General features: G+C 33.3%; 2 protein-coding genes across 2 annotated transcripts; both read left to right on the forward strand.

Moving 5' to 3' along the window:
• The first annotated feature begins 2211 nt into the window (after window positions 1-2211).
• Window positions 2212-5063, forward strand: LOC108781442 (popeye domain-containing protein 3). The gene is made up of 7 exons (XM_018549399.1): window positions 2212-2285; window positions 2557-2691; window positions 2972-3153; window positions 3235-3477; window positions 3549-3701; window positions 4329-4398; window positions 4744-5063. The coding sequence occupies exons 1-7, from the start codon at window positions 2231-2233 to the stop codon at window positions 4914-4916; spliced, it is 1011 nt and encodes a 336-aa protein (XP_018404901.1). The 5' UTR covers window positions 2212-2230; the 3' UTR covers window positions 4917-5063.
• A 3142-nt stretch (window positions 5064-8205) lies between these two features.
• On the forward strand, window positions 8206-24781 carry LOC108781433 (blood vessel epicardial substance). Its single transcript, XM_018549389.1, has 6 exons — window positions 8206-8412; window positions 18070-18417; window positions 18910-19307; window positions 19616-20037; window positions 21346-21614; window positions 23188-24781. The coding sequence occupies exons 2-6, from the start codon at window positions 18082-18084 to the stop codon at window positions 23209-23211; spliced, it is 1449 nt and encodes a 482-aa protein (XP_018404891.1). The 5' UTR covers window positions 8206-8412; window positions 18070-18081; the 3' UTR covers window positions 23212-24781.
• The last annotated feature ends 301 nt before the right edge of the window (window positions 24782-25082 follow it).

The raw sequence follows: 25082 nt of genomic DNA on the forward strand, positions 1-25082 counted from the left end.
CGCAAGAAACGCGTTAACTTATGAGTCAGCCGTTAAATTGTGCAAGGAAACCAATGTCGAGCTGTAACGAGCCGTAATATTAACAGCCGATTTTCTTTTGCACTCACTTGAAACCCCAGAACGATTTGTCGCACGTCGCAAGCGCTCGCGGCGGCCGATTATTGCGAAGATAAATAAGCTGTTTATGACTGGCTTCCATTCTGAACTCTTTATCGATTCCGCAGTAACTTCAGCGCCTTGCCGGTCGAACGGAAGCGCGCGTCGTATCATATCAGTGATGTAAACATCAAGAAAAGAAAACATTCAGACATGATGAAATATCCCTAGAAATTTAAAAAAGTATTTTTAATAAAAAAATTAATATTTTTTACGTCAGTATTAATAAACTTCTAGTTTTACCATTTTATAGCAAGTTTATTTTTGTCGTTTAATTGATGTATAGTGAGTGGACAAATATAATCATCTTTTATATTGACCATCTTTGCGAATAGTAAAATCATCGTTAATGTTTTCAATCAACATTGTACTGAAGAGGACTCGGACCTAGAGTCTCTCTCTCTCTCTCTCTCTCTCTTTCTCTCTCGAAACGTTTATATTTATATATTTTTTAATAAATACTATTAATTTACACGAACAACTCCTCTGTGACGGCAGAGACGGCTCTCATTAACGTTAATTTGTTTCCTTGGATATATTATTATAGTATAATAATATATATATTTTGTAAAATATTTCTCTGATAAAAATCAAAATAAAAATGTAAGTCGAATATAAGAAATAAATAACAGAAACGTAAACGAAACTTCTAGGAGGCGTTTACATTTCTTTTACGTTTCGTTGTTCCAATTTATTCCTTCAACCCAGACAACAAAAAGTGTCTAAAATCGGGTCATAAGACATTTTTTTAAAGACGTTTTATATCAACAATTTTAGACTTTATGTCGTTTGGGTAGAATTTCATTTACGCTTCTGTTACTCCTTTCTTACATTCGATTTATTACGCTCCGATTTTTATTTTTTATATCAGGGTTCAATATTGCAAATGAATAAAGCACTTTATTCAAGATTCAAGAAACATTTTGCGATCGTACTTAGGATATCTTAATTTAGGATTTCTTTTGTTTAGCTGACAGAATTCACAGCACGTTCTTTATTAGGACGGTTGAAAAAAGTTTTTAAAAATTTTCAAAGTCGAGACGAAACGCCAACTTGTGATATTCTTCGCAATCTTATTTTTTCACACACATAGATTTTTATTTATTATTATTTTAACATTACATCTTTAGAATTTAATATGTCTTCCAACATATTATTAAGATCCAATAAGATGCTATAAGCATCAAAAATTGTAATATTACTACGGTAGTTGATTAGAATTGCGTTTTAAGTCCGAAGGATTTTCGGTGCACCATTGGGAGGAACTACTACATATAGTATATAAAATTCACACTGTAACATCTCTTATAATATGATCGCACTAATAACAGCGAATAGCTCTCATTAGCCTTTATATTCTTGTTATTCGAAATTTTCAAAGAACTTATTGGAAACATTATAATAAATTTTTTTTCTTAAAATTAAAGAAATGCAAATATAAATTGACTTGGATACAAAAAATATTGTACAAAGATTATATAAAAAAATATTTTAAACTTATTAATTTAGTTGTATCCCTCATCTTTATATAATGCATTTTTGAAAACTTAATTCTCTACAATTATATTCATTAAGCTATTTTTAACTTTTTGTAAAATGTGAAAAAATTGCAATCGTTTCCCGAATTTATAAACAATAATGTATTAGATGTGTGTGTGTGTGTGTGTGTGTGTGTGTGTGTACATATATTATACATATTATACATACATATATACATTTATGTACATATACATACAAAAAATAAATTATTGCATTAAAAAGAAAATATATTTTTGTAAAATAAATAAATAAATGTATATACATATATCTGTTATGCATTACCATGTGATTTTTCTTTATCACAAATCGGTACTGTAAAATTACACATTTAATCTCTTCGGACCGACGGGAAACAATATCGATCTTGTGGAACTAGCACATGCGCCCTAAGGAAAATCTTTCAGTATCCGCGTGTGCGAGGGGTGAAAACACATCAAGCTCTCGTCTGAGAAATATCACTGAACATGAACAGTCGATTCTCTTACCTGTAGTAGCATATTTTAACTCATAATAACGTATTTCTGTTTTGAGGAAAATGAGTCCCGGACTGGGTCGTGATCCTTTGCCATCATACAACGGCACTTCTGTTGGTGAGTTTCAGAGAAAGAAGTTCTTACATTTTAAGTAAGAAGAATTTATTCTTTCGTATTGATTAAAAAAATCTTATTTGTTAAAAACATGTAAAATAAGCAGTATCTTCAATTTTTTTTTATAAAAAGGCGTAAAAGTGTGAGAATAAGGATTGTTCGCCATGAATGAAAGAGACATTGCGCGCGGCAGAAATATTGCCGCGTTTATATGAATAGAAAGTTTATGAAAAGCAATAAATCAAATTATCGATTCTTCTTTCTCCTTTTCAAGGAAATCCCGCACTCTGTTTGTGGCAACAGCCTCAACACATTTTATTCCAGTTGGCGAATTTTTGCTTCGCATTGTCGTACTCGGCGCCGTCCTCAAAAAAGGGGATTTTGTTCATGCATTCGGTGCTAATAATAGGTAAGTAATTAATTAAATATTTACATTATAAAAGTGATGAAGAAAATACGTAATAGTTCTTTATTGTAAATTTTTATGTGGAACTAACTCTGAACTATACAACAAACTTTATTAAAAATTGATAATTTTATTTTATTAAAAGACAATTCAATTTTGCGAACGGCACCATGCATCAAAAGCGAAACATAAAACGTCTTAAAGATGTTTATGAGACATTTTATATGTCCCTATTTTGGATGTGCTATCTGGACTTTTTCTTAATCCTACTATTTATTTCTAGGTTTTATGTTGCTATCAGGATGGGCTTGGCACGTAATCTGTGCACCAGATATCTTCTCCTGGAATTTCACTTTTTTATTGCTGAATATCGGTCAATTAGTATATATCATTTATCAAATGAGACCCATCAGATTTGATCCCGAATTGGAAGAAGCTTATCACACACTCTTTTATCCCTTCAAAGTAAGCTTTTTGGAAGAAAGAAAATTTTATAATACGCTTTGGGATTAATCCGCTTTTTCCTTTAACTTTGAATTTGCTTAGGTCTCACGAATACAATTCAAGCGATTAGTATCCCCAGAATTTGCGACGATAATGTCTCTTCATGCTGGTGAAGCATACGCAATGCAAAATCTAACAAGAACAGACAGATTAGGCTTGCTGCTCACTGGAAAAGTCAACGTTTTGAACGATATCAACGGTTTTCTACATCCGATACTGCCCTGTGAATTTTTAGATTCACCGGAATTCGAAAGCTCCCGAGCTTCCATCGACGATAAATTTAAGGTACGACTTTAATTAATTTTTTGTTCTAATCTCATTGAAATTTCTAAATCAAATTAAATTAAATGTTTCAGGTATCCATTATAGCGGCGAGTTCCTGCAGATACTTGTATTGGCAACGATCAGCTTTGGAATATTTGCTAGTGAAAGAAACCTATCTTGCAACAGTCTTAACTACACTGGTGGCACGAGATATTGCAACAAAGCTCTACGCAATGAATAATAAGGTACTCTTTTAAAAATTATTATTTTTTTTACTGTAAAATCGGGTTAATATTTTATCATAAAGCTCTCCCTCCCTCCCTCCCTCTCCCTTTGTAACTTGCTCGCTTGCGTCATTTTTTATAAATCATTTATCTCATTGTTATTTTAATTCATTCTCCCTTCCTTATTTGTTTTGCTTTTGTTTTTTTTCTCTTTATTTTATTATGAATTACATTCACTGTTTCTATTTTATTTTATTTCATTTCTACTTTGCTTTTATACTTGTTGTACACCTTTACTTTTTTATTTAATTTTTAGATCTTATGTCATTTACTCATCGTTTATCTATAACTATCATAACTATAATTTTTTTTAATTTTAATTTATTTTATGTTTTTAAAAGTTTTTATCTATCTATCCATTCATATCTGTCTTTTATCAAATCTGATTGTTTTTATTTATATACATATGTGTCATTAAATATTAAAAAAAAATTATTTTGTTAAATATTTTAAAAGTAATTTTAATACTTATTAATATTTATAATATATTTTTTAAATATATATGTATATTTATAACATTTTTTTTAATGTAAAGTCTTTCCTATCATTTTATTCTTCAATCGTGTTTTGATTTTATTAAAATTGTAGATAATTAATAACAAAGGATCACACTTGGACATTCGTCTTCCTTCTATCAGCGCCAGCTTAGGGATAAACGGTAAGTGTAGAAGCCCTCGAGCTACAGACAGTTGCTGATCAGCAAGAAAGGAATAAAATCAATATCTAACAATATATCTATTAACTATGACTAAATTGAACTTAAGATTGCTCTTTTTTTAAGAGACACAAATGTTGTTCTATCTTTGTTATTTATTGTCAAGAAGGATGGGACGACGTTTGTATCAACTGTGTTTCTTAAAAGGAAAGTAGCCTCTATTACTGTTTTATGCATAATGAGGAAATTTGGAAAAAAGAAATAAAAATCTTTTCTGCGTTGTCTTAATTTTTATTAATTTATTAATATAAATTGGACTATCTCATTGTGAATGATCGTTTATTTTAGTTAATAAGAAATCCAAGGGACGCGCGACCAATGACTTGACGAAGAAGGGTGTGCCAAGCATGGAGCCTCTTCCGGAGCTGCCGTCCTGTGATGATTTAGCTTCCAGCGGTGTGGAGAGCTGGCTTGACTCCTCCAGCAAGTATCACAGCTGCGAGATTGTTGACGAAGAATAGCATTACGCCAATTACTCGAATCACGAGAATTTTATGATGGATGATGCCGATGACTTCGAGCACGATATACAGGCCTTTGATTACAAAAACGCGGAGAGTTGGCCGTCATCATATGATGACTAGCAATAAAAAATTAGTGCATATTCTTTAACTTCCGTTTAATACACTTATACTTGTGGATTTTAATTTGCTAAAATGGAGTTACAGATTTTAATGTTACAATTATTCCGTAATTAACTAACTCTTGAATTTCGTTAGAACTAGAACAATTATAAAATTCAGAGGATTACATTCCTTTACTGATCGCAATATTATAATCACGATGTTGTATATACACTCTGTAGATTTGTTGCCTGGCAACGAAATTCGCAACGAATTCGCACCTTTCGAAAAAAGCAACTATTATACATAATGTAAATTTACTATGTATATATCTGTAAATATCAAACGATGCTTTCGAAGAATGAAAATTCTAGTCCATAAAAACAAAATAGTGCTTACGGAAGTATTCTAACAATTTTTGAAAAAAAAAAAAAAAAACAAACGTTAAATAAATCCAATGTAAGTAAATATATTATAATATAAAAATGCGCCTATAATGTTCTTGTAAATATCAAAGTCGATCAAAGAATCGAGCTTAGCAGAAATCTAGAATTTCTTACGTAAACAAATTTTTTACTAAAAATGTAAATAAAATATCTACATATTTAATTAAATGAACTTTAAAAACTTATTTATAACAAAATAAATAAGACTAAACTGATATTGAAAAGAGAATACTTGATTAATTTTCTCATTACATTAATTTCCCATTTTACACATTAATTCGTTATATCTGGATGTGTGTTTTCCAGATATAATAATAATATATTAAGAGAAAAGTAAATTGTAATAATTAAGATTAACTTTTTTTTATTAATATTTAAATAATAATTATTATATATTATTATTATATTCTTTAATTATAATATTAACTTGTTAAATTTCAAAGTTATTTTTTTCAATCTTTGAAAAATTTTATTTTTTACAAATGTATTTGCCACGAAAAAGAAGAACTAAATTCGAGCAGGGAAGATACCATGTATAGAAGGACTGATTAAAATAAGGAGATAGAGAAACAGAAAAAGAGAGCGAGAAAGAAAGCACTATGATTAACAGACTACTGCTCGAAAGACTCGAATAAGACTTAATAGTAGATGATTTGGCCTCGAAAAGGGGGTTAACGAGTGGTGGTGCCACCTACGTGGAGGGCGTGGTGCTAGTTCCAAGGGTAGCTTAGTGTCGCGAGAGCCTCCAGAGGCGCGTCATCGTGCGGAGTGTAACCCCCTGGAGTGTGCAGTTTCGCGCCCTCAGATCAGGGCGGCTAAGAACGAGAGGGACGCGCGCTTGAGCGCGATCGAGCGAGGGGGTTGAAGGTGGACAGGTGGGCAGATGAAGAGGGGAAGCGGAAAAAGGGGTGAGAAAAGGTTTGCGGGGTGACCAACAAGAGAACAAGGCTGACTGGCGTATTCCGAATGTGCGCGTACGTCGACAGGAGAGGAGATTCCGCGCGGAGATGAGCGTACAAGTGGCTGTCGTTCTTTGTGCTGCGTCCTCCCATCGATGAGACCGCGTTTCGCAAGTAGGATACCGTGGAAAGAACACAAGAACATCATCGCCACCGTCACCATCGACAGGACGAAGGACACGCCGTCGCTGAGGATCGCTTTTCCTCGTTTCTGACGGCAGTGACCATGGCGTCCAATCTGCCGTGTAAACAGTGCTCCAGTGAAGAATGCGACCCATTTCCCAGACTGATGATGCTGCCATATCCCTGCTGACAAGCGGACGGAATATCTGGTATGTTAAGAACACAGAGGAAAGAAAGAGCAGGTGAGAGGAAAAAGATGCTGTCGCGCGTTTTCGAGCAACTTTCAGTAAAGCAACCAGAGGAGAGAGTACTGAGAGTTATCCTGCTGCTGGACTGCAGTGTGCATTACTGTAGACGCGCGGGAGATTCATAAGATCGCGAATGAGAGAGCTGATGAGCGTAATGTGTGATTGTTATTGATTAATAGCGCAATGAAAACATGCATCTTGGATGCGTAATTGTTGCTTCCGTAAGAATTTCAGCAATATATGTTGTTCATTCAGGTTGCTTTAAACTCAATACAGCAAAATGAATAAAAAAGCTTCAGAAAATTTCATATAGAGAGAGAAAGAGAGAGAGAGAGAGAGAGAGAGAAATGAAAAAAAGGAAGTGATGAATAATATGTAATCGCTATTGATCAAAAGTGATGCTGGCTGCTGCTTGTTATGTCAGAATATATTGTGTTTAATAATTCTAATCATTTACATAAATAAATTCATAGAGATTAATTCAGAGTTCTGCAGCTGAAGCAAAAACACCTGACATTACTTACGAGACTTACGAGATACCGAAATGGATAATATGCATTTAGAGACTTTCGCGTGGATTACAAAGAGTAATAATGGTCGTTTGAGCTGGTGCCACATTGTGTATTAGTCAGCAGAGCATAATTGGGTTATAAATGGAAAGTTGGCAAGTTATCATTGTTGATGACACATGAGAGTTTGTGCTTCGTAATGCTTCGTAATCAAATGACCTTTCTTTCGTTTGTAACATATGTATACATTTTAAGCTATTCTAGATTATTAATAGAAAGCTGAATTGTTGCAACTCTCAAATCCAAAGATCAATTGAAATTTTTAATTTGTTAGCTATATTTAATGTTTAACAGATATTTTAATCTTCTTAAAATCATTGGTTTAAATTAATAAAAAGATAAAGCTATAATATTTTAAACGATTCGAATATTTAAAAGTGAAATAAATTGAAAAATAGGAGATTTCTCATTTTTCCTCTCTGTTTTCGCTTTCATTCTTATTAATTTTTAATATCTATTTTATTAAAAAATTAAAAAATTTTGGTTTTAAAAAACCGTTTATTCATATTTAACTAAATTCTAATTAAAAAAGGATTAAATATAAGAAAAAGCGACGTTTGTAATCATTTCGCGTGGTTTAATCATCAAAACTTACTCTAACCTGCATTAACTCATCGTAACTTCACAATACCAAGAGACAAGATTATCCGACGCTCGTTTAGCTCTTTAATAGTTAAGGAAAAAGTTAGATTCTCGCTGATTTGTAAATCGTTCATGATGTTTCAGACATCAGCGACTGGACAGCGAAGAAAGCAGAAACGCTTCATTAAAACAAATCGCGGGAAACTCGCGTTATTTATTGTGACTTTACTTGTGATGATCTACGTGATTGATCTATCTATATGATTTTTTTCTTGCGTAGTAAGCCTGTTTAAAAAAATAATCTGTCGTGATGGTGTCACGCGGAATGATGATCGTTCGCGTCGCGAATTCCGACGAGGACAAAAAGAGTTCAGCGCCTTCATGTTCGCTGCTGTCGTCGCATACTCACAGTAGACTGAGGTGTATCATCTTACACTCCAAAAGACATATCGCTTATCCACCATAAGGTAAGGACTTAAAAGATATTAATACGTAAATCATTAAGAATTTAATTGAATATTTAAAATAACACGATTGCACGACAAGCTTAGAATATCCTATATATAAGCTGGAAATGATGAAAAAAATGTGCCATTTTGCAAAAGTGAAAGGTCGCGTTACAACGAATTAAATACTCTTTTTAACCATTAAGATCTCTATCTTATATGTTATAATCTCTCTAATCGGTCGCGTTTACGCTGTCTCGACGTAAAAGAAATTAATTGTGACATGCGATGCTAGAACATTTACCTGTTGCTTTACGTTCGTGCAAAGCAAACGACGAGATTGCAAGTAACTAACCGCTAACTTCGCAATTCGTAAGAATTCTGCGTGTAAGAGCGAAATGAAGCTTAACATTCCAAGTATTCGAGGGAAATCAAAATGAGTAACTTTAATAAAAAGGAAAACGCTTTCAATTTTAAATCGTACAAACAGAAGCTTGGCATCGTGGAAATAGTAAATAAAAAATGTCATTTATAGTAATATAAAGACATATATATATATATATATAATTAAAAATTTTTAGTTGAATAAATATATTAAATAATTGTTTAGTTATAATTTATAATTTAATTTATTCCACACCGTCAGGAAGAAAATATTCATTATTGGAGCTATTAATACACACTGATATGTTCTGAATGATTTAACATTTCGCGGTAAAAGTAGCTACTGCGTATATATAATACATACCATATATGTACGTGTGTGCAACACTGTGAATCTCACGATATATGACGCAGCGCTCGTATATATCGATACGTGCAGCACAATAAGCCGCGTGTCAATATTTTTCTTTTTCGACAAAAGCACGTTTGCGAATTAAATTTCAGATATCGTATTTCGACAAAACGTCGAGGAGACTCCGCAGTCGATTTGTCGATACACGTGTGTCGTAGTATTGTGTACATATAGCAACCTTTAAGAAAGAGGGTTGCACGTAGCAGACCGCGTGGTTTCTCCGTCGTTGTCGATATAGGCAGATGTAGGGTCGATAGCCCTCCCTTCTCGTACAGCGCTCGCGCCAACCCCACGCACCACATTATAGACAGCAGCTGGCTGTTTACTGGAAGAGTAAACGTTACCCCATCGAAGAGCTCTTTCTATTCTACCGTAACCTTCGGTCTCCGCAGTCTGAAAAATTAACTCACCTTTTTTTTTATTCGCGTAATATTTGAAATTGTTCTATTAAAGATATCACAGCTCGATATTGCATTATCCTTATGCATATTTATTTTTCTCCTTTGAATTTGGGGTAAGAGCTTTATGTGATAAGTAGCTTCGCGATTTGCATGAATGCGAATTTTACATTCAGCCGTGGTATGTTTGAGTTTTATTGTACTTTTCTGATTGTGACTGACCCTTCCATTGACTTGTACTGAATTCAGTTATCCGACACACAGTCGGATACGCCATTCGCGCGTATCTAAATAGTATATTAAATATAATCAACACGAATGAAAGAAAGGGAGTGTGAAGGCGTTGACGAACTTCAAATATCGTGATTAGTCAAGTGGAAAGAGCTAGAGACTGGCCGTTTTCGTGATCTATCACTCTCATTTTTATCGACCAATTTTATGGAACAGTCCAGACTTTATATCTTTGAATGATATCAGCTTATTTTGACTGATTGTTTGACTGATATTTTTAGCTGACATTGTAGTCAAAACATTCTAGTATTGAAGGACTTGAATTGATGAAACATAATTTTTTCGACATCAATCAACACTGATACAATTTTGCATGTTTAATTAACTTCATTTAAGGCGACGCAACATAATCAATGCATGCAAATACGAATTACGGCCTTGGTACATAAAAAAACTTAAGATTTAAGTAGTAAGGAAATTAACATGTTGAATTCGCTACTACTTATGTTATAGTCTTATGGTCTCTACTGTGATTAATCAATTCGCTTACTACTTAAGTCTTACGTTTTATGTTCTTCTGTGCTATTTAGGCCTTTACTTTTATTATTTTATGTGCACTAGAGAAAAGTATAGCTGGAAATCAATGATGATGCGACAAAACGATAAAAGAACAACGCGCTCTGCCATGAGGGGGTAACCATTTAATGTAATTGTGACACAGTCTCCAAAATTATTATAAAATTCATATGAAATTCTCATGCATATTTCGATAATTATATGTAACCACGAGAAATTATTTTTGTAATATTAGATAAAATCATATATTTTACCAAATAACTTTATATGTAGTGAAGAAAATTATTTGTAATCGGATAAAAATTTATATGAAATTAAATCGTATAATCTGTAGGACAATATTTTAACTAGTTGTTACTCCCTCGCTCTGCCACATACAATTGTGATTTATAAAATAATCACGTACAAGACATGAGTCGTGCAAAACTATTTACATGCGATGGACTCGCTCACGATAAGCTTGACGGGGCAACAAGTGTTCCCGACATAAATCCAAGCGCAAGTCCAACATGCTCTAGCGAAGACCTTGACTTGGCAAATATTTTTACAAGAGAATCGGCATTTATTTATATATATTAGCTAACATTGTTTTATAATTAAATTTATAGTTTTATAATTAAATTAAGGGCTACAAGCTAAAAATTAATAAAACGAATTACATGCTACAATCATTGACAACCTTTTTTACAAAAAAAAAATTCAAAATTCTTTATGACAATAACAAACAGACATTTCGGTCTATGAAGTTATCATCAATGTTGTAATCTATACCTGTTCATATATTAAAATATTAATAACGCAAATAAAATGATAATTCTAAGCATATACTCATAATTATGCCAATATCGTGCTAATGTTCACTCTCCATCACTACACATGTTTTTTCTTCCTAATGTCGCTATTATGATTTAGTATCTCATGTTCAAGTAATGCTTCTATACGCTTCAATACGCTGTGATGCAACTGTCATAGAGCTCCCACCTTACTCCTTGCTTATTGTATAAAAAAATACTGTTTTATAGTGAGTGTGAAATTCACAGTTATAAATTGAATGATAACTTATGTAAGTTGAACCAATAGTGTGTACGTTCAAAATTGTATATATAATAATTGTAAAGTTGTTATAACGTGTCTTAAGATAAATGTATGGTGAAAGCGGACACACTCTAATTAAACTTAAAATGCAAATAAATTCGGCTCAATTATAAATTTCCAGTAAAACGTACTTAATTGTCTCAAAAAATCAATTTCATTTTTAGATTTCTGTTTTTATAATTTTAATTAAAAGGTTGGAACAAAAAGAATTTTTAATCAATGACTTCCTCTTAAGTTAATCTTAATTCGCATAGTTTAATCTGACTTTCTGAAACTTAAGATTTATTCATCTGCTAATCATTTTTTACGAACTTCTAAATAATATCGAATGTTCCGACAAAATCTCAGATTTACAAATAAAGAAAATATACAATGGACACAATGCCAAAAAGTTACAGGAAGTTTTAGTGCTCGAAAATAGCCAATTCCATTTTTATGGAAAGTAAGTAAATGAAATAAGTTAGGCAATCCCATCGACATAAATTGGATTGACCGATCAAATGCCGCACTGTCGAATCTGTTTCTGTCTCATGCGGCTTGTCGGCCACCGTTTCGGTGGAAATCGAAGCATTGAAGGGTTGGCTTCCAATCCTACGCTAGCTTTAATTCAATTCAAAAGCTGTCTGACAAACCGCCGCTGTCCATCGTAAAACGAATCGGGAATGACAGAATGTGTCCGCTCGGTGATTCTAGATCGATTCCAGAATGGTTACGTGACACCGAAATGGTTACGTGACACTGTTGCATTTTAGTCATCCCCCTAATCTGCATTTTTATACATTGTCGACTTTGCAACGCTTTTGAATTTCTATTAGGTGATAGACTAAGTGAATAACCGAATAATTTCTTCTCGTTGAAATTTTCTCTTACAATATAGAGATATATACGAAAAGGTTCCATTTATGTCTACATTAAAATCTTATTGTGTATAAAATTGAAATAATTATGATTAAACTTCCTTCGATTAAACATTATTAATTTTCTAAAAATATCTTGAAATTAATAGAACTGACGTTTCCTATACAAGCTGACATCTTCGAGGTCGGAACAAAGTGGCGAACGGAAGTAAAATCGCAAGGAAGCGATTGTCGTCACGCGAACCATATCTTGCCCGTCGACAAGATTATTTTCATATTTTCAGGAGACCCAATTTACATACGGACTCACGGTACGAATAGTACGAGCAATAAAAGAGAGCATACACATCGGTTTTCTCAGTTTTTTTCCCCGATACGTTATCGACGCTAATTTGTTGGCTGGAATTGAAGGAAGCCAATTAACCTAATTTAAATAAAAATACGATCGAGATGAAAATATAGAGTTTCAACGTTACATATATATGCACAACGTATTACTGAATCTTCTGAAATATATTCTACTATTTAATTATTAGTCATTTGCTCTAGCTTTAAAGTTAATTTTAAGCAAAATCATTCATTGTTTATTAAATTTAAAGAAAAAGTTTAATACACACTTAATCAAATATGATATATATTTGTAATTGTTTAAAGAGCAATCGAGATAAAGAAGGCAATTGTATTGTGTACAAAACACCAAAATAAAATTATTGCATACTTTTAACGCTGTCATAGTAATTATTAACTACAAGATTTTTGTTCTAAACCTCTTCTCGATATTTGATTCATGATTTCAAAATTAGACCTCACGCGGATACAAATTTGAAGCGTCGTAAATGCAAGCTGCACACGTTGCAAGGAGGCTTTTAAAACCTCACATAAATCACCACACCCTGTTATGATGTCACGTGATTTACCCTGACCCAGCCGAGCCCATGCAGAACTCGCAAATAAGTCTTCTGGGGCGATAGTGAGTACAGCCAGTCACGAAAGCTCCGCTTTCGTGCTTAATTACCATACGAGTTCTAAGTCGATACAGAGGCACGATGACCTTGAAACTTTTCGGCCGTTTATAAGAAGTATCTTTAGCAAATTCGTTTCGTGTGGATTACCGCTGTGACGTCATTAGATGGATTAATCAGTACAAGAACATATCAACACAGGTAACATCGAACTATAATGAAGAACTTTCAAAATCTCTTAAAAAATAGAAACGAATATTAAAAAATTTTTTTTTTTAATTTATTTTAGTGATGTTTAAAAAGTATTTTTATACTTATATATATTATCTTCTATCTAATACATTCTATAGAAATTTTATCAGACATTTTAGTCATCATAGCAAGTTCCTATTTAGAGAAAAATGGAATTTTAATATATTATAAATAATTGTAAATGGAAAAACAAATATAAATCTTTTTTACGAATATTTTCACGAATATTTAGCTATTAACGTTATATCTGCAAAACAGCCTACAATAAATATATTTACTCTTCTATCAATATATATACAAATTATTTATAATATTAAAATTCTATTATAAATGAAAATAAATTTTGTGCGATGATTAGAACGTCGTATGAAATGTCTGTAAAATGTATCAAGATAATAGGAATAATCACACAAGAGGCATAACAATAGTTGATAAAATCTAGAGTTGAAATCTCGTTTGCAAAGCTGATTATCTAGTTACTTCGCGTTTCCTTTCACGAGGAATAGTTCACGTCATGGCGAGATTAAAGCGAAAGAATATGAAGATAGGATCAAACTTGTATCGCGGCGAAACCTAAGCTGCGAATTAGAATTTGCATAACGAAATGCACGAGCTGCCCTTGCAGAAGGCAGACGTTAGCTCTTTAGAGACCGTATGAACGTGAAATCAAGTTAATAGGTTCAGGAAATCTCTCAGGCAAAACTAGACCATATCAGAGATGAATCAAGCGTAAACAATATCCGTTTTTGAAACTCTTAATATAATTAGCTTTCTCTCAATTCACGATATGATACGACCTATATAACCACTGTTTTAAATATAAATTCTATATCGACTATTTTATTTGGGGAATCTCGGTCGTCGGTTTATAACACTTTTGTATAAAAATAATGAGAGCAGTGTCTCACGAAGAGCGAGATTGTACCGGTGAAACTGTCACAATAAGGTTTTAAAAATGGTATTTATATTTGCAAGTCATATTCTTTTACGATACTACGAATCGTTGTAAGAATAGACTGAATCCAATTATCAGATTTGAATACTTAATTAAATAGTGTCCTCTTTCGGATATAGATTTCAAATATATACAAATCGCTTTCATAGAATCATATCCAAGAATATTCAATTCTTATAATCGACGCGCAGAAGAATATAATCAGAATTCCGATAATAGTTATCTGTGAATGTATATCCTGCCTTGATTCTGGATTCCAGTTTACATGCTTTGTACGATAGTCGAATCAGGCCGGAAAGAGTGTCTTAACGAATTTCCGGGTAGGCCGATGTAGTTCCGTTAGATGGGAGCATGACATCGACTCACCCCGGACGGAAATATCGAAAATCGAATGATAATATTGAATCATTCCGAGAGCGGATCCACGATTATTGGCGCGTGCTGTGTCAGCGGAAAGGACGTTAAATGGCATTTCTGGCCGTTTCTGGCTGGTTGCGCAGCAAACCATATCGACGGCATGCTTTGCAACACAAATTAATCGAATTTCTTTTCACGTGTAATAAAAACAATTTTGTTGTTTTTATTGATACTTATAAAATTGCATGAACCAGTGACTTTCATATTCAATCACAATCGATTTTGAATTAACAACTAAATTAATGTAAATGACATATAACTTATCTTTATAAGAAAAGAATATACGTAAAAAAAATCATTTTAGTTAGTAATTTAATGCAGATATTTATCGCGACATGGATATCAGTACTTTCATATATTGGTTGTTAAATATAAAATTTCTAATTTTGAATTGCATGCATTCATTCTGTTCAATGTGAAAAAAACCTATTAGAATGCAAATTGCTAGTTTCACCTTATATATGTAATAAGAAATCACGTGAATCGAAGCAGAAACAAGAAATGAGATTTATATAAAATGAGTTTTATATGAAACTTAATATGTTCTTGAAAATGAACCTTAATAAATTACACAGATGTATCTTCGAAGAGACAAGTTAGAAAAGCCAAGAAGTACGTGCCAAGATGTTTTGTCCAGTTATGGAGGACGCTCCTGCATTTTCGACAGCATTCTGTACAGTTCGGTTCGAAAGCGGATAAAATCGACTTTCCTGATGGCAATGACGTGGTCGATCCTTAACTGCATGCTATTTCGAGATTTTCGCCGTTTTGGTTGGAAAATATCCCGCGAAATCTTTAGGTCGGTGGCGAAACGAAATGTTAAAGTCACGCAGGCCCTCATGGCGCGACCTCGAAGATAATAAAGCTCAGATATTGCATCCCGAATCACGAAGAGTCAAATCGATATTCCACGTTAATCGTTCAGTTGCTTTTGGCTTTTGCTGTAAATCTGACAGTCAGTGCTTAACTATAATTTAGATAAATTAAGAGCAAGAATAGATATATGCGATGTCCCCGATATGAAAGATCGCGACTCTAGCATATTGAAAACGCTGGAGATTATCAAAAAATTGTTCGTAGAAAATAAATTTTTCTTATTTGAGATTAATTCAGCTGATGACATCTCAGTTGATTAATATTCGTCCAATAATGAAGATTTAAGATTTTATCGTTAGAATAAATTAGGATCGAAAACAAAAATTAATGATTTTACGCATTCTCTGTGATATTAAATATTTAATTTATAAAAACAATTCAAATTTAAGGATTGATTATGAATTTCTCATAATTCAAACAGTATTAATAAAGTTACAAAAATTTTAGAAGTCAGCACGAAAAACGGTGTCTATTTTATTCTTTATAAAAAAAAACTTTTAATTATATTCATCAATATTAATAACTAATTTCGAAGAACGTACATTTCGACTTAAGTTCGAGCCATCCTCAACGTAATAAAATAGAACTAAAAGAGACAAAAAAAGATGTTTGACAATTCGTAGTATTCTCACGCCAGTTCCACAGCCGAATAGAAAGAATTGCGTGCATCATGAAATGTAAATTTATTGTAATGAAATTTACTTGAAGCAATCATTGTGTTCCATTCAGTGCTCCGATCACTCACCTCCGTTATCGCGACAAGATTATATTTGAGATATGTATAAATAATCTACAAAAGTCAGTATCTTTTAAAAATTGATATTTTTATTTTTGAATTATACTTTCTGTTTTATTTTATAATATTGGTTTAAAGATTTAGGGAAAATAGCATCAGATATCTTTTAACGAATACGTACTATCATATTTAAAATAATTTAAAGAATATTTAACTTAAAGAGTATTAAAAAATAAGGTTTTGAAAACCGATTTCGACGAAATGTTGTAAAAAGCTCAATTTTGAGTTAAAGACAGCTTTTGCAAAAACTTTGGCGTTTGTGCTCTCTACGAAAAAGTCGTTTTTTTTTTTAATAAAATAATAAAATGTACGTAAGTGTTTATATCAATAATGAAATCATTGATTTTAATGACCTTAAAATATGTTAAAGGGAAAAGGTTACTGAGTTTCCTCAACCTCTGTTTTTATTGAATGAATTTATTATTTTTACACTTACAATAGAATACATTTTGTAATATAGTTTGTAATATATCTTAACTGATAATTCCTAGATAATTGTTTTAACCTCTTCAAACTCTGCGTACATTTTGTACGTATAATTACATCGAATTTAAAGACATTATCTGTGTTCAAATTATTTAATTTTATATCATTCAATATCTAAGATCTGATGAATAATAACACCAATGTTCATATTGGAAAAATAGTCAAAATTAAAAAAAAAATTAATTTTTAGTATGAATATTATAATACTTAAAGTGTATATGAATTAAATTAAAATTTCGTTTAATATGATTCCAATAAAATCAGATTGAAGGGATTAATATCTCTTTGAAATTTGTCACACGGATTTACACGGATTTATATTATTATTGTTTAGTTTTTCAGTCGTGGAGTCACTTCGAAGAGAGAAAGCAAAATCGACTGATGCATTCAATCATATACTTTACAACGTAAAGCGAGGTTCTATATGATTTACAACTTTCCATGCAAAACGAGTCCCAACTAAACTTGTCTAGCTTTTTGGTGCTGGAACCTCTAAAGATGGTGAAACCCATTGCATACCTACATTTTATAACGCAAAGCGAGATTTGATATATGAGAGTTTACACATAACTTTCCACATAAAATTTAAATTATAAAGTTAAACACACATTTACATTGTCAGCTTTACTTGTTAATAACTTTTTAATGAACGCACGTGCGCGACAGTGAGACGAGTTTCAAGCATGACTTTTCACGCAAAGCGAGATTCATCCCGCACATTCTTTCTTTCCTTTTATCAATTAATATAAATACTACTTGTTTTACTATTTTATTTTCTAAACATGACTTCTTCATAGGAATCGCCAAAAATTCTTTTAAAGGCTTTCATTTTGTCACAAAATGATGCTTTTATAATATTTTGTTGAAATCGAAAGTAGTCAGCTTTTAAAATTTTATCTAAAAAATGAATACATTGATAAATACAATTCTTGCAAGTCTACGAAGACTATTATTTAGAAAGGTCCAACGTTTGGCTTGCAGGAGTCAAAGGTGATGGCACGTGTCACGCGCCCTCGACAAAAAATGGCGAACACGACTGATTCACCCGCGACGGCCGGCAGCAGCCTCCTTTCGTCCTCGACAACGACACCATTTCCCACCTCGTCGACATCGACAGCAACTTATTCGAGCGAGAACTACACCTTCAACTATAGTGGTCTGTCGAACCTGGGCGGCTACTCGCTGGACGATTTCAACTACACGGAACTGTGGTTGGACGTCTGGAACGGCACTGAGGTCAGCAATGTCACCGAAAGGCTGAACGCGACGGTGTTGTTACCGAGTGGCTATTGTGATGAATGGGAGGCTGCTCAGCACAAGCTCTTCCAGGTGAAGATACGTCTTGAATAATTTCTAAATTCTTTTTTAAGTTTCTCAGATCTTTCCTTTGTGTATAAGTAATACTTAATTATTTAATGTTTTCAATAAAATCTTTCTTTTGCAAAAATTCTACGAAATTCTACTCTATTTGAAGTTTTAGAAAAAAAAAATTTCTTATATATAATTCTACATTGTTTGCGTAAATTTTCTTAACTCACTTATCCGTGGAATGTTTTAGACTTGAACATTATATTTCAATTTTTATTATTCCTTTTGATGATTTACGATTAAAGAAAAACGTATAATATTCTATATTCTTTAAATAAGAATAAATGCAAAAATGTTTTTTTTTTAATTATGAAACAATTTACGCTAAATACAGTAGCATGTATATTTATGCATTTAACGAATTTATAAGGCGAACACTCCAAGTAATCGAAGGATTGATAATTCGAATGTTTTCTTACTATTTGAATTTATTATCGATTATATTAATTTTAGGCAGCAAATTTATTTTTTGCGGCTGCGTTTCTGGTGCCACGCTCGTTCAAGGCTTCCGTCTTGGCTCTTCGCACGTGTCTCACGGCGGGTTTCATGTTGGCAGCTCTCTGGGCCGGGTTCACCATATGCGCTCTAGATGCCATGTTATGGTGCTTGGCCCTTGGTTTGTTAAATGGCATTCATTCGTTGATACTCGCCTGTCGATTTCTGCCTCCGGCTCTTAGCCCCGAACTAGCCGAACTATATTTGAAGCTCTTCAAGCCTTACAAGGTTAGCAAGAAGCATTTCCAGGAGCTGGCGAAGGAGGCGAGAATACTCAAGTTGGATTCCGATCAGACCTACGCAACGGAAGGGGTCACGCCGGCGGATAGGAGGCTGTCTATTCTTTTACGTGGAAAGTGGGTATCCTTCTTTTTAATTAAGAGTTAATTCTTTTAAGCTAGAGATATCATTTCTTGTGAAAGAAGGCTAATCTTAATTGAAATTAAAAGCTAATTGAAACTGGATTAATATGGACACCTTTTATCTCATATCTGCTTTCGTGAAATTAATATTGAGAAATATAATTTTTAAAACTTTCATGTTCTTCATTCAATTTTTTTCAAATGTTGCATTAATTTATTATTGAAGAAAATTTTATTAAGCGTCGTCTGGTTTAGGGGTGTTGCATAAAACTTGGATGTCCAAGTTCCTCCTGTTATTCCAGAATGAAGGTAACTTGCGACGGAACTCACTTGCACTACATCAGAGCCTACCAATTCGTCGACTCGCCCGAATGGGAGGCCACGCATGAAAACGATGCCGACGTCTTCCAGGTGACGATACTAGCTGAGGAGCCCAGTACGTATATCTGTTGGACGAGAATGAAGTTACTCAGGGTGCTCCGGCACAGGCCATTGCTCAAGGTCGTTCTCAACACCCTCATCGGTAAGGACATTACGTCCAAGTTGTATGCCCTTAACGAGCAGCTCGCTGGTGTAGCGGCCGCCAGTGAGAACGCCACATCGAATCCTTACAGGGGGGTCGCAAGAAGCCTCAGCGTCGATGCCGTTAATACGGAAACCGCTGGAAGGGTTCGATCTACGACCTGGAGGGCGCAAAAGCAATATAGCAGTTCGCGTAGTGACAGTAAGTATCGTAGCCTATTTCTCTTCCTTCTAATCTCTTATATCACGAAGATACAAAGAACGTGTTTATCGTCATTTTATATTTCGCTTTGTGCGATTTATAATAGTCCATCGCTTAATCGGTCATACAAATAACGTGTTGTATACAGGATGAGACATCTAAAACAGGCTACCTTGCTTGGTTTTGAAAGGCATATGATATCAATAACTTTTTTGTAAATGGTCAAAATGGTAAAAGCTCAAATTTGTTTTAAGTGGAATGACATACTTTCTTATTTACATTCTGATAGAGCATTTTAAGATAAATACAGTGAGCTATAATTGAAAATCATTCAAAGTTACACAAAGTCAGCTGTAATGAAAAATAAATTGTTTCAAGACACTTTTCGAATATTTTACTAATTTACTTATTTGCATATTTACTGTTACAACAAGTGTTCAAAATTATGACCCTGAACATCGATGCATTTTCTGAAGCATGTCGATACAAATAACACTGCATGAGCTCTTCTTATACGCTCCTTCATGTCTTCTCTGATTATCGGTATTTTGTTATATACACTTGTTGTTTTAACTTTTTCCACAAATAAAAATCCCGGTACTAAATCTGAGGAACGCAGGCCATTTGTTATTTCCTGATCAACCAATCCAACAATCTCCAAATTTGCTGTTTAATAATTCAGCAATAATTTGTACAGAATGAGCAGACATTCATCATAGATAAAAATCATATCGACTTTTTCCGCTTTCATATAACGCATTTTACAAGACATGCACTTTTGATCAATAGATAAATTTAAACTGATCGGTATAAGTACGGATAATGCTATGTATGATTCAATGTTTATTTACATTCAGTGATACACTTGAACGATTACAAGAGCGATATATTATATAAGCAGAGAAGACACGAAATTATTCGAAGAGTGCTTTGAAACAATTTATTTTCCATTACAGTTTGTGTAACTTTGAACGACCTTCAATTATAGGTCACTGTATTTTTATCTTAAAACGCTCTATCGAAATGTAAATAAAAAACATATTACATTTAAAACAATTTTGAGATTTGCTTATGGAACTTTACGACTTCATTTACAGAAAGTTTATCACATTGACATCACATTGTGGCCCTCGAACAAGCAACTTTCGTTTGACACTTTTTCTTTATTGTTAAAAACAAGCGAGTTATTTAGGTGGCCTGTTTTAGACGCTTCACCCTGTATTCGCTCGTGTGTGGCGAATTGGACATTAGAAAGGCTGACCTTTAAAGGCTAACATATCAAGATAATTGAAATTTGTGTGTCCCCAGGGAGCTCTTTGGGTCGGTATTCCCACCAGTACTGGGCGCCAGTAGTGGCAAACCATTTTCCGCCAACCTCGCCGTTCATTCAAAGCCAAAACCTCGGCTACTCGTTACTGCCGCAGGGTGACCAGTTCTCGCCACCTCCGCGAGTACCCGTGCCAACCTACCACCCTCCTGTGGCGCGACAACGAAGCGGGGATACTGGCGGCGATTACACCCTGCTACCTCAGACACCGAAGCTCGAGAGGAAACGTTCGAGAAAAGGGACTCGAGAGGTACGTTGATTTCATTCATTAACTTCGTTACGTTGACTCCATTATAGACATACGATAGAGGATCGAGTGCTATCTCGTGGCACGGAAAATGTAGTGGCTATTTTTAGATCAAACAAAGCAGGATACACGCGAATTTTAAAAGCGAACTGACAAAAAAGCGTGCATATTTTAGAGCGATATCTTTTTATGGGAATTAATTTTTTTCTGGATATAATCGAATGCCACTTTATTTACGTTTTTTAGTTAAAATAAAATTTCCACATGTAATTTCCTTATTTAACAATAATTAATTTGATATACTACATACAGTGACCTACCGTGTTGGGAGAGACCATATATTTCTTGCGGTCATCATTAGCGCTTCCTCTTTCCAAACAATCAAACTGTAGTACACTTATATTACTACAGATAAGTTTATGCTATTCTGATTGTCGAATGTACTATGTACGTCTATCACAGATACATCAAGATACTTGCAGACTCTCCTTTAGCACAACCTGAATTGTCTAGTATATATCTATATACATTGTACTTTAATGCATCATATTATGTATAATAGAAAGTCGTAAACTACAGATTTCAACATTAACGATGTAATTATACTATTTTATGTGTATTAAACTGTAGACATTTCTCTGTATATTTGCCTTTTTGCGAGGTTTTTGCCGATTTAAAGACAGCAGACCGTGATCCATTTTAACAACTCTAACAGTTTAATAAACAGATATTTAACATACATTTACGTATAAGATACGATTTTATCTTCTAAAATTGATAGTGGGTCACAATTGGACATATTCAATTTATTCTTCATGCAAGGAATGAAAGTATAACTATAAGTTACTTAATAACGTTACCATTACAAGTTAAATACTTCTTTTTTATGACGGACTGGAAATGGTTTTACTTTTTTCTTTTCGTAACTGTATATAATAGTAACATAATTAGGATAAGGTTGCTGAAATCGCACTACTTTTACTTAAAAGCTCAAAAATCGGAAATTATGCAGAATATTCTTAAGTTTTTTTTACAGTATAATAAACTGTATTCTTTTTCCTTTCATATTTAACTTTTTCATATTTTTTTGTACTATTATGTTTTAAATGAGATTTTTTTCAATACGATGCGATTTTGGCAACGAGAAAATCTGTTCCTTAAATCGCATTACATTGATATTCCTTCTTAAAACATATAATAATTTCAAGAAGTAATTTAAGGAATTTCTATGCAAAACAAAATAAACCTTCGTAGGTTTACAATGTATATACGTACGGTCTCGCGTAAAAGAACACGGTAGTGTCGCTGCATTTGTCTTAAAAGAGCAAACTTTAACCCTATTAATTTAATTTTGATAATATTCTAATCGCGACAAATGTCATTTTAATTTCCTCAAAATTAATTAGTGCTTTTTAGTAAACATAAATTAAATGGGTCTTACAGACCCAGCATTAGTAATCATATTAGATTTTGACATCAGTCAGTTTAGCTACTTCTTTCAGGGAGAAAATTAAATTAGTTATTTAATGCTTTTTTTATTATATCTGTATTATAAATTATAATATAAATGTTGCAGGTGACCTTCGAGACACCGGTATGACGCTCACCCGACGGGGAAGGGCCTGCTAGCGTGCCTCTACTTTCACTGTCGCCGCAACGCTCCGCCTAGCCCCGTCGTGGTCTTGTTGTCATCTTAAAGCACGCAGCAAAACTCACCCTTTGAACTTCCGGTTAACACGATACCGATGAATGGCCTATTTCTTCGGAAGAGAGAACGCAACGCGGTCTTGGTACCGCATGGATTATGCTTCAGTACCACAAGGATCCCTGGTACCACAAAATCGCAAGAACGCGGATGAACGAAGTCGTTGGGCGCAGTTTTGACGTGTGCAATTGATTTTCATATCTTGCAAGTGCCACGCCTTATAGAGACACGCACGTATGTGTAAAATCGAAACCGCGATGGCGGCCGTTAAAAATAAAAAATTATTTCGATATCCTTCGATCGCGTTTGGAGTATCCATCAAAGTTTCGAGATGGACCGTAATTCAATCGTGATGGAGATGAACATGAATCGTTCATGAGTTAACGTAAAAATATAAGAATAAAGCGATAAAGGAGAGAGAAATCGTAAACGAAAGATTAAATATAGATTATATTGTATTAATGAGCATCGCCTCTGTGTACACTTTTACATCGACTGTGATTACAACGGATATAATTATTAAGTCTTTCAGAGAAACGCTGATTATATACACATACAGAAAAACACGTGCGTAAATACATATAGCTGCCGTGGTAACCATACACGTGTATCTCGCATTTGCGCGAGTTAAGATGTCCTTCGCGCATAATAATTTTCAGTTTTTATATATATACATTTACAATTAAAAAATTCTTAATTCTATGCAGATCTTTTTTTTTATCGTATTACCTTATCTGTGATTCCAAACACCAGTTATTCGATTACACGTAAGCAAAAATAAATCGCTTGATCTATGAATTATTACACAGTTGCATAACATTAATACAAAAACAATACTTTATTACTATATGTATCATTAATGAAGGACATCCAAACAGCGTAAACAAGTCGAGATCGTCGTATAAAATTAGTGCATAAAATGCGCATTCACGATAAATATGATATTTCGAGAAAACACACAGCAATTTGTGAACAGAAAATTGCATTTGCACATTCCTTAATCAACTGTAAAATGCGTTAAATAAATAAACAGAAAAAAATAAAGATGAAATAAAAAACAAGCCGAATGATCCGGAGTTAAAAAAAAACAGATAAGTGCTTTGTTAAAAAAAGAAACCTGCAATAAAGTGCTTCGAAAATCGTAGTTAATGGCGAGATGCAAATTATAAAAAGCAAAGTTTAATTATTCGCGCGGGTTAAGCGAAAGAAAAGCTAATATGCGTCGTGTGTGACACGTAGAAGAAAAAAACATGTGTGTTTGTATGTTTCTATGTTTATATAATCACCGCGTGTGTGAGAGTGAAGCCGTAGAAGATCAATAAAGACGCACAAACGATTAAACAAAAAACGTGAAAGGAATACAATTAATTAAAACGGCTGTGTAGAGTCGAGTGTAAATGTTAAACACAAAAATGGTTGTAGAGAGTATTGTAACGTTACGAAGGATCGTATGAAGTTCTAAGAGGCGCACACGTCGGAAAAGATCATCGTTGTTTAAAGTAGAATTTATTTTTATCAAATTAGATTGTTTTGTAGTATTCTATTATTATGTAATTGTTTTCATAAAATAATTCATAAATTGAATTTATATGTATATACAATATATAGCTTATATTTATAACAATCAAAATTTGAAGAAGACTGAGTTACTATAACTTTGTTAGTTCTGTACGATATTTACTGTAAATTTAATAATAAATTTGTTAAATTACTTTTAGAACTAATTTTAGAACTAAATTGCGCATACCGAAAATTCTTGTTTGTAA

This window comes from Cyphomyrmex costatus, unplaced genomic scaffold (genome assembly GCF_001594065.2).
Source record: "Cyphomyrmex costatus isolate MS0001 unplaced genomic scaffold, Ccosl1.0 scaffold815, whole genome shotgun sequence".
Lineage (NCBI taxonomy): Eukaryota > Metazoa > Arthropoda > Insecta > Hymenoptera > Formicidae > Cyphomyrmex > Cyphomyrmex costatus.